This window comes from Ochotona curzoniae, unplaced genomic scaffold (genome assembly GCF_017591425.1).
Source record: "Ochotona curzoniae isolate NIBS_2020 unplaced genomic scaffold, NIBS_Ocur_1.0 contig_605, whole genome shotgun sequence".
In the NCBI taxonomy this organism is placed as follows: Eukaryota; Metazoa; Chordata; class Mammalia; order Lagomorpha; family Ochotonidae; genus Ochotona; species Ochotona curzoniae.
In genome coordinates this window covers 4946676-4957049 of record NW_024466491.1, presented here as the reverse complement: position 1 = coordinate 4957049, position 10374 = coordinate 4946676, and the positions used below count along the sequence as shown (strand labels likewise).

Sequence of the window (10374 nt, the reverse complement as noted above, 5' to 3'; positions counted from 1 at the left end):
CACTGCTGGACACCGTGCCCTGGACCCAGCCTGCCCGCGCCTTCCGCTTCCTGGGATCGGGCCTGCCCCTTCCGGAAGCGCGCACACCCCCAGGGGGTGGGGCCCGTCCGCGCGACGTGGTGCCGGCGCAGCCGGGTGACGCCACGGGGCCGTCGGGCAGGGGCGGCCGCGCGGGCGGGATGGCGGCGGCGGGCGCGGCGGGCGCGGGGGGCCCGGCGGGCGCGGGGGGCGGCGGGGCGCGCGAGGGCGCGCGCGTGGCGGCGCTCTGCCTGCTGTGGTACGCGCTGAGCGCGGGCGGCAACGTGGTCAACAAGGTGATCCTGAGCGCCTTCCCGTTCCCGGTGACCGTGTCGCTCTGCCACATCCTGGCGCTGTGCGCGGGGCTGCCGCCGCTGCTGCGCGCCTGGCGGGTGCCGCCCGCGCCGCCCGTCTCGGGCCCGACGCCCGCCGCCGGTCCGCAGCTGCCTCCGCGCTTCTACCCGCGCTACGTGCTGCCGCTCGCCTTCGGCAAGTACTTCGCGTCCGTGTCGGCGCACGTCAGCATCTGGAAGGTGCCGGTGTCTTACGCGCATACGGGTGAGGGGACGTCCAAGGGTCCGCGGTGCGTGGGGTGAGGGGTGCCCAGGGGTCCAGGGCGCGTGGGGAGAGGGTGCGCCCAGGGGTCCAGGGCGCGTGGGGAGAGGGTGCGCCCAGGGGTCCACGGCGCGTGGGGAGAGGGTGCGCCCAGGGCCCAGGGCGCGTGGGGTGAGGGGTGCCCAGGGGTCCAGGGCGCGTGGGGAGAGGGTGCGCCCAGGGGTCCAGGGCGCGTGGGGAGAGGGTGCGCCCAGGGGTCCGCGGCGCGTGGGGAGAGAGGGCGCCCAGAGGTCCAGGGCGCGTGGGGAGTGGGCCGGAGGTGCGACGCATTGGGAGTGTGCAAAGTTGGGACTGGTGCGGATGGAGATGGGGGGAGTGGGCAGACGGCTGAGGGGGTGCCTGCGGGGGGGGGGGTCGCCCCGTGTGGGTAGTGGGCAGAGGGGCGTAGGCACCCACACTGGGCAGGGTGGGGTGGAAGGAGGTCTGAGCACCCCCTGACTCCCCTCCCTGTCTTCCCTCAGTCAAGGCCACCATGCCCATCTGGGTGGTCCTGTTGTCCCGGGTGATCTTGAAGGAGAAACAGAGCACAAAGGTAACCCGGCAGGTGCAGGGGGCCCAGGGGCGGCTCCCCCACTGCCTCCTGGGGTAACCCTGGGGTAACCTGGCAGGTGCAGGGGGCCCAGGGGCAGCTCCCCCACTGCCTCCTGGGGTAACCCGGCAGGTGCAGGGGGCCCAGGGGCGGCTCCCCCACTGCCTCCTGGGGTAATCCTGGGGTAACCTGGCAGGTGCAGGGGGCCCAGGGGCAGCTCCCCCACTGCCTCCTAGGGTAACCTGGCAGGTGCAGGGGGCCCAGGGGCAGCTCCCCCACTGCCTCCTGAGGTAACCCGGCAGGTGCAGGGGGCCCAGGGGCGGCTCCCCCACTGCCTCCTGGGGTAACCCGGCAGGTGCAGGGGGCCCAGGGGCAACTTCCCAACTACTGCCCAAGTGGTGACGTGGTCAGCCACGCTGGCTTCCTGTCACACAAGGAAGTGGGTGTGCAAGGCCTCCCACGACATTTACCGCTACCGTGTTGGCAGGGTGTCCCAAGCAGACACCTCCGAGCTGCCAGCCTCATGGGAGGGGACAGAGGGGAAGCACCACCCTCCCTGGGTGGCACAACCCCATAACGCGCGAGCTTCGTACCACAAGTGCATCGGCCAAGCTCTGCGTTTGCAATAGAGAAGGAGATGGGGTAGGAGAAGGGTTGTTTGCAAAAGTCCCAGGGACTCTCCAGGGTTCAGACAGCTAGCCTGTGGGGTCTGAGCATGGGCTGGGAGTGGAGCAGCCCAGCCCTGCCCTGTGTCTCTAAGTAGAAGTGGGGGTCCGCCGCCATAGGCCATGGCAGCACCTGCCTCCCCCCTCCAAGTGGCTGGGTTTCTCGGATGAAGGATTTTTTGTAATTGGGAACAGTGGCAGCCCAGGCCAGCTGCTGGAAACGGGGCCACCTGCGAGGCTGTGAGGTGTTGGTGTTTTTGGTAGCTCAGCCTGACCTGCGTGTGGGGGCGCAGCCGCCCCCCAGGTGTCAGTGTTGCCATGGAAGTGAGCACATTGAGCTGATGGGGTACCCAGCCTGGGCACAGCAGGTGGTCAGCTGAGCAGTGATGGCAAGGGGAAGGAGGCATTGCTTGGGGACCTGCCCTGTGAGGTGGGTGGGACAGCCTGCTGCTGGAAGGGCTGCAGTTCACCCAGCCTGCAGCTCCTTCTTAAGGCTGCGTGGTGGGGCCTGCCTGTCGGGCCGTGTGACCCACACCTTCCCCACACCGTGTCCTGGTGTTTGCTGTATCCTTGCCCTATCAGCAGCTGAGCCTGCCAGCAGCGGCAGTGCTGTGTGCCCTGAATCTGGGGACAGTGTGAGGGCTGGACTGCAAGGGTTGGGTAGCTCCTTGGGGACATGCACCCCAGGACAGGGTCCCTGCACCTGCTGGCTGAGCCCGCAAGCTCTGTGCTGGTGAGTGGATTGGGGGGTCCCAGGCAGCGGTCACTGCATGTTGGCTGGTCATCTGTTCCCACCCAGCTTCTGGGGGGCAGGGGCGCCCCGGGAGGCCAGCTCAGTCCCCACGCTGCCCACACAGGTCTACCTGTCGCTCATACCCATCATCAGTGGTGTCCTGCTGGCCACCGTCACCGAGCTGTCCTTTGATGTGTGGGGGCTCGTCAGCGCCCTGGCAGCCACGCTCTGCTTCTCGCTGCAGAACATCTTCTCCAAGAAGGTACTGAGTTCGATGGGGGGACGGAGAGGGACCATCAAGTGGAAGGTCCCGGGGATGGGGGGACGGGAAGGCGGGGGTCAGAGCGGCCGTCAGCCACGCCTGGCCGTCGCTCCCCGTCTCCTCGTTAAAGAAGATCTTTTCCTGGAATGAAGTGTGCAGATCCTCCAGCCCCTGCCTCATGTCCCACTCTGGGTTTACGAGGAGCCGTGGTGACGTGGCCCTGACCACACCTCCCTGGCCACCCAGGGTCAACATAGCTGAGCAGGGCTTGTAGCACAGCGGGTGGAGCCACCACTGGGATGGCCGCTGGTTCCAGTTGTGTCTCTGCGTCCCCAGCCATTGTCCCGCTCACAGGGAGACCCAGATGGAGCTTTAGGCTCCTGGCTTGGGCCTGGCCCCGCCCTGGCTGCTGTGGGCACTCGGGGAGTGACCCGGCAAGTGGAAGATCTCTGTAGTTCTCTGCAATTCTGCCTTTCATATTAAAAATATGTACATACGTATCTTCCCAGAGAAAAATCACTCTTTGCACATTTCTTTTTAAGACTTATTTATTTTATCAGAATGTCAGATTTACAGAGAGAAGTAGAAACTGGGAGAAACACTCTCCGTTTATCTGCTGATTCACTCCCCAAGTGGCTGCAATGGCCAGAGCTGAGCCGATCCGAAGCCAGGAGCCAGGAGCCTCTTCCGGGTCTCCCACGCTGGTGCAGGGTCCCAAGGCTTTGGGCCGACCCGCACTGCTTTCCCAGGCCACAGGCAGGGAACTGGGTGGGATATGACCGGCGCCTCTATAGGATGCCAATGCTTGCCTGGGGAGAATTTAGCCTGTGAGCCATCGCCCAAGCCCTGCGCAGTTTACCCAAGGTATGTGTAACAATATATTTAAAAGCTACTGTTGCATGAACGTTCCCAGTGTCCTTGAACCAGTGGATGCAGTCTGACCCCCCATGGCGTTATGGATATACACTGCTGGAGTGAGCAAGCGGAGGGGGCTGGTTGGTTTTTTTCTGACTCTGAACTTTGTGACTGTGGCAGTAGCCTCTGGGGCAGAGCTGGGCTGCAGACAGGAGCTGCTTCCAGGTGTGCCATGTGAATGGCAGGGACCCCAGGCACCTGCTGCCCCGGGGAGGGGGTGCTGGGACTGTGGGAGCCCTGTGTCCAGGGTTGTCCCAGGGGGCTCTTGGACCACAGTGGCAGTGGGCGGGTCTTGGTCCTGTACTCGCTGTGCGCTGGCATGGGTGCCACGCGTAGTGCCTGGGTAGGAGGTGCCCAGGGGGCCAGGGTTCTCCCTCCCATCAGCTACTTTGGAGTCTTGCGGGGTGCGGGCGGCGAGGTGACATCACCGTGTAACAGCTGGCTGGCCCGGCTCGCTGCCCATGCACCTTTCGTGCCCTGCGAGGCAGTTAGCAAGCAAGGTAGCGGCCTGGCCGGCTTGCACTGTGGGCACCCAGCAGGGTGTGGGTGGGTGGGTGGGAACGGCTCTGAGCGCCTTCCCCGTCCCAGGTGCTGTGGGCGTCCAGCGGGGCCTGGGGTGTGGGTGGGAACGGCTCTGAGCGCCTCCCCTGTCCCAGGTGCTGTGGGTGCCAGTGGGCGGGCCGGGGTGGGTGGGTGTGGGTGGGAACCGCTCTGAGCGCCTCCCCTGTCCCAGGTGCTGTGGGCGTCCAGCGGGGCCTGGGGTGTGGGTGGGTGGGAACGGCTCTGAGCGCCTCCCCTGTCCCAGGTGCTGTGGGTGTCCAGTGGGGCGGGGCCTGGGGTGTGGGTGGGTGTGGGTGGGTGGGAACCGCTCTGAGCGCCTCCCCCGTCCCAGGTGCTTCGAGACTCGCGGATCCATCACTTGCGCCTGCTCAGCATCCTAGGCTGCCACGCCATCTTCTTCATGATCCCCACGTGGGTGCTGGTGGACCTGTCGGCCTTCCTGATCAACAGCGACCTGGTGAGCTGCCCGGCGCCCAGGGCACGCCTGCATCAGGCCACCCAGCCCTGGGTGCTCGCTGGCCCTAGAGGGAAGGAACCCGTGCGTGGGGCTGCCAGGGCTCGAGGGAGAAAGGGTGCCAGTGGGAGGTGAGGGGACCCCCGCTGCTGCAGAGAGCCGCCCGCCTTCCCAGGACCTGCTGGGGGCTTCGGAAAGTTCCAGTGCCACCTCTTCTGATTCCAGTTCCCACTCAGGGAGGCCCAGGTGCGTGGGTCCTGCACCCACGTGGGAAAGCCGGGTGGAGCTCCTGGCTCCTGGCCCAGCAGCAGCTGCTGGGGCCATTTTGGGGAGTGACCCAGTGGAGGGGCTAGCCCCCTCTCTGTCCTGCCCTGTGTTGGAGCAGCAGGTCTAGCCGTGTCTTGTGGCCTAACCTCATGGGTACTGCAGCCATGTTCCTGCCCTGGGACCCCCTGTAGTGCTGCTGCGATGGAACCAACAACGTGCCCACCCTTCTCACGTGCAACATGGTTTCGTGTTCATTTTCATCTGTGGAGAAGCAGAGCAAAAGGAGTAACTTCTGTCCACTGGTTCACTCCCCAACTGGCCGCAACAGCCAGAGCTGAGCTGATCCAAAGCCAGGAGCCAGGAGCCTCTTCCGGGTCTCCCATGCAGGTGCAGGGTCCCAAGGCTTTGAGCTGTCTTCCACTACTTTCCCAGGCCACAGGCAGAGAGCTGGATGGGAAGTGGGGCAGCTGGGATTAGAGCCGGCACCTGAATACAAGTGTCACAGGTGGCCAGCTGACCCACTGCACCACAGAGACGGCCCCTTCTGTGGCCCTGCCCTTGTGCCCAGGGACAGGAAGGCCCTGTGCACTCTGCGGACTTGGGGGTCTCTGTCTGCATCTTCCCTGTGGGTCCCCTGGCTGGGGGTATGCTCATAGGACATCCCCCGTTGGACATAGGTCTTGGGGAGTCCCAGGGAGTACAGCCATGTGGCCATGAGAGGGAGGAGTCTGGAAGGTGACCTCCTGAAGTGGTCCCCAACATCTGCGCACACAGCAGCCTGAGCCTGGGTGCCAGCAATGGTGGCAGACCTCAGGCTGGCTGGCCTATTGCCCACCCCCACCACCTCCCCGGGGCAGGCTGGTCTCCCTAGGACCCCACACAGCCCAGCCTGCCCTGGCTGTGACCCAGGGACCTGCGGGAGTGGCATGGCCACTGCCGATCTGTGGCTTTGTCCTCAGAGAAACCCCAGGGGCCATAGAAAGCACTGCAACCAGCACCTACCAGCCAGGGTCAGGTGCACAGCCAGCCCAGAGCCAGCAGGGCCGCAGGTGGTGTGTAAGAAGACAGTTCCCACAACTAGCCTGTGTCTGGGGGCCGGCGCTGTGGTGCCCTGGGGAGGGCCATGCTTTTAACACCAGCATCCCGTATGGGGGCAGGCTGCTCCCCGTGCCATCCGGCTCCCTGCTGGTGCACCTGCGTGGCAGGGATGAGACCAGCAGAGGCCCTGGCCCAGCCCTGGCTGTTACGGCCATCCGGGAAGTGGGACCAGCAGGCGAAAGGTCTCTCTCTGCCTCTTCCCCCTTGCTCTCTGTAATGCTGCCTTTCAAATAGATCTTTAAAGATAAATAAATAAATTTGAGATTTTCTTAAAAAGGCCTGGTTTGCTGACAGACAGATGTGGGCACTCCAGAGCCTTCCTCATTGGTCCCCTTCTGGAGGGCTCCTGGGGGGCAGAGAGCAGCGGGCTGCCCTGAAGGTACACCCAGACTGCAGGGTGTTGCTCACCAGGTATGAGCAGGGCCTCCTGGTCCGCCTGGCTGCCCTGACCTGGCGAGGTCAGACAGGGACCGCCCATCTGCCTGCCTTTGGCTGTATTCTTGCTCTAAGATGCTCCTAAAGCTGGGACCCTGCTGGGGCCTTGTGGGTACCCTCCACCCCACGGGCTCTGAGCAGGTCAGGCAGTCCTCTCGCAGGCACAGCGGAGGCATCGGACATGCAGGGTGTGCCCTGACCAGCAGGCAGGCCTTGGCTGGCCAGGCCGTGCTTCTCCACTTCTCATTGCACAGCCTGGGCTGCAGGAGACGCACAAGGAGCTCCAGACTCCTGGCTTCAGTCTGGCCCTTTCAGGAGGGCGAGTCAGCAGGCAGCTGGGCCCAAGTCCTCCCTGCTGAGCCCGCCCTCGCCGCCCACCCTCGCAGGCCTCGGTGGCGCCGTGGCCCTGGACGCTGCTGCTGCTGGCCGTGAGCGGCTTCTGCAACCTGGCCCAGAACGTCATCGCCTTCAGCATCCTCAACCTGGTGAGCCCGCTGAGCTACTCGGTGGCCAACGCCACGAAGCGCATCCTGGTCATCTCCGTGTCCCTCATCCTGCTGCGCAACCCGGTCACCAGCACCAACGTCCTGGGCATGCTCACGGCCATCCTGGGGGTCTTCCTATACAACAAGGTGGGCAGGGTGGGGAGGGGCTGGGGCCTTGCTTCCGGCTGACCACAGACACTGCGCCTGCGTCCTCGGGGCCCTGGGGGTCTTCCTGTACAACAGGGTGGGCAGGAGCACACTTCTGGCCCTGCCGCCAACTGCAGGCTTGCTGTCCACGCCCTCGGGGCCCCAGCCGCCTTCCGTGGCAGCCCCCTGGTGCTCCTGGGCTGGGCCTCCTCCAGGAAGGCTGCCTGGCCCTTGTCCCTGGAGGTCGTGTGTGTGTATGTGGTGTGTGTGTGTGTATGTGATGTGTGTGTGTGTGTGTGTACACGTACATACGTGTGTACGCATGTGCTGGGTCACCCCAGCATGACCCAGCCGCTTTCCCCCGGCAGACCAAGTATGACGCCAACCAGCAGGCCAGGAAGCACCTGCTCCCGGTCACGGCGGCCGACGCAGCCAGCAAGGAGCGGCAGCCCAACGGCCTCCTCTTCCCGCCGCCTGGGGACTATCCATACGGCCGCGAGCACCTGCAGTACAGCCGGACTGGTCACCCTGGCTCCTATACCTTGAACCGCTTCGATGTCTAAGCAGTGGGCCACCCCCAGCGGAGGACACCCCCACCGGGCACAGGGACACGAGGACACACCTGGAGTCTTTCACAGGGTCATGGTCCCCCAGCGCTGTGCTTGCTGGTTCCTGGTGGGCCGCCATAGGGCGCTCTTCTGGCACCCTTAGGGGGTCTGCCACTTCTGAGAGGACTTTGCCTTTGCACTTTTCTGGAATGTTCTGTGGCTGGGTCCCTGGCAAGCCCCCCGGGTCTGGAGGCCACAGCCCACTCATGGCAGGAGACATGGGAGTGGCCGAGCCTGGGTCAGTGCACCATGCCACGTGGACTCTGTGGAAGCTGTGGGGCCACCGGTGTGCATTCTGTGACGACCTAACTCACTGACGCCCCCCGGTGAGGACCACAGGACAGGCCCTCGTGGAGGAGGCCAGGGGCTTCCTGCTCCAGGACTCGTGCCCTGTGCCTCACTCCTGGGTGCTGGGGCTGTCCGACCTGGTCTTGGATTGCTGGAATTTTGTATTGAAGCAGTGGTGTCCCGGAGCGGGCCCTCGTCTGTCCCTGCACAGCCCCGTGGCTGCCTGCTGACTGCTGCCTGGCCCAGTTACCCTCCACTGTCTTTGTGTCCGTCGTGTGTGTGACCGCGGGGACTGCGTCCTCACCCCTGCCCTTCTGCTCCAGCTTGGACTGTGGGCTGCAGGATGGAGTTGGCCGGACTGCACTGCCCTTACAGCCTGACCAACGGGATGGGCTCATGGGCTCCGATCGCCTGCACGGGGCTGGCCTGGCCCACGCTGCCCCCTCCTCCCATGACCGTGACGCTTCTTGGCTTGGCAGAGGGGCAGGTGGGCTCACAGCATGACCCCGCACACACTTTGGGAGGCACAGTTTGAAGCACCTTAAGGTCGCAGACTCTGTGAGGCAGTGCGGCAGAAGCAGGCGAGGCTCAGCCGCGGACAGGTGGGCCCGGCGTCCCCACCTGGGCGTAACCAAGGGGGCAAAAGACTGGGTCCTTCTGCTCCCTGGGTGAGCAGTGATGTGTGGTCACACATGGCATTTACCAAAAATTAAAAAAAATCAAGGTTTCCAGGGCATTGGTAGGTCCCACCTCCCCACAGGGCTCTGTCCCGTGAGGGGTGCTGGGGTGCTGTACGCAGCCCCCGCTGGAGCTCCTGGCTATGACCTGGACCAGCCCTGGGGGCGATGGCTCTTTGGGGAGTGACCCAGCAGATGGAAGCAGTGTCACTCCGCATTTCCAATAAATAACTTATTTGAAGTGTGTGTGTGTGTGTGTGTGTGTGTGCAGGGCAAGACACTCAGCCGTGTTGTGTGGCCTTTGGTCCCTCCAGAACCAAGTTTCAGTTCCACTGCTTCACTCCGCATAGCTGGTCTTTATTAAGCACAATGGGGGCGGGCAGAGGGATGAGGTCCCGGCACCGGTTCTGGCTCATCCACTTCCCACTCAGCTCCCTATTGAAGTGTTAAGCACGCAGCCCTGCCCCTCACATCTTTAAAGCAACACAGGAGGCCAGCTTAGCCAAGGCCCTGACCGGACGCCCCTTCTAATCTCTGTCCAGGTGGAGACCAGCCCCTGCTCCCGGGGTCCTTGGCTAGCAGGCTCCTGCAAGTCAGGGCTGCCCCAAGCACCCAAATGACCATGTGACCACAGCGGGCCCCTGTGTGGGTCTTCCACCCTACTGGGGGTCTGCACGGGTGTGGGAGCTTGGAGGAATGTCGCAATGGGGTCACAGCCCAAGGAGGGGAGCACCATCCTATTTTTTGAGACTATGTAAGAATTTCAGAGAGCTTGCATCTGCTGGGTCGCTCTCCAGATGGCCCCAATGGCCACACAGGCCCAGAGCCTTGTGGCTGCAGGCAGCTGGTCTGTCTCTGCTGTTTTCCCCAGCCCCCGTGGACCAGAGGCAGTGGGAACCAGCGTGATGAGCCACAGGCCCTGGGCCACCCACGGGGGAAGCCCAGCTGGCCACCCACCAAAGGAAGCTCTTTCTCCCTAGCTCTCCACCTTCTTCAAACAAGACTTTCTTTTAACAAAACCCAAGGCTGGCAGCTACACAGAAAAGGCGCTGGCCAGCACCCGCTCAGGCCGAGTACGTGCACAAGCAGCTTGTGGACAGCAGGGTCCCCAGCCTCCCACATGGCCCCTCATGCAAGCAGCCTCTTGGGCCAACGCGCCTTGTGATGGGCGTCCCGGCTCCTGCCCTCACTCCTCATTACGACAAACTCCTCCCATCTTACTTGACTTTCCTGAGTTTTTCTATGTGAAAGGCACAGAGAAGAGAGGGAGACCGGGGTCTTCCACCTGCCCGTTCACCCCTCTACCCCCAATACCAACAGTCAGGACTGACCAGGCGCTTCCTCTGGGTCCCCGACGCAGACGCAGGATCCCAAGCCTCCCTCACTTCCTCGGTCCATTCTCCGCTGCCTTCCGAGGCCACACGGCGGGAGCCGGCTGCGAAGGGGAGCAGCCGGACTCGAACCCACCACGTGCCAACGCTGAAACGGACGGAACCTCCTAGACGCGCCTGCACGGCGGCCCAGCCGGACCGGCGGACCCCGCGCGCTCGCTTCCGGCGTCTCCCCGGCGACGGCCGTAAGTGGCGGGCGGAAGCGGCCCCGCCGTAAACGCGGCTC

At 64.2% G+C, this 10374-nt stretch overlaps 2 protein-coding genes across 2 annotated transcripts in view; both read left to right on the top strand.

The window, feature by feature from the left end:
- Positions 1-10374, top strand: part of LOC121163398 (coiled-coil domain-containing protein 130-like) — a 469842-nt gene that overhangs the window by 307280 nt on the left and 152188 nt on the right. The gene's annotated exons all lie outside the window — the stretch shown is intronic.
- On the top strand, positions 180-8701 carry SLC35E1 (solute carrier family 35 member E1). Its single transcript, XM_040990868.1, has 6 exons — positions 180-576; positions 1095-1165; positions 2685-2822; positions 4630-4755; positions 6939-7184; positions 7553-8701. Exons 1-6 carry the CDS (start codon positions 180-182, stop codon positions 7745-7747), a joined length of 1173 nt encoding a protein of 390 aa, XP_040846802.1. The 3' UTR covers positions 7748-8701.

Coding starts and splice junctions, on each gene's coding strand:
- SLC35E1 (XM_040990868.1), top strand. CDS start 180: ATGGCGGCGGCGGGCGCGGCGGGCGCGGGGGGCCCGGCGGGCGCGGGG. Junction 4,756..6,938: donor TCCTGATCAACAGCGACCTG/GTGAGCTGCCCG, acceptor CCACCCTCGCAG/GCCTCGGTGGCGCCGTGGCC. Junction 7,185..7,552: donor GGGTCTTCCTATACAACAAG/GTGGGCAGGGTG, acceptor TTCCCCCGGCAG/ACCAAGTATGACGCCAACCA.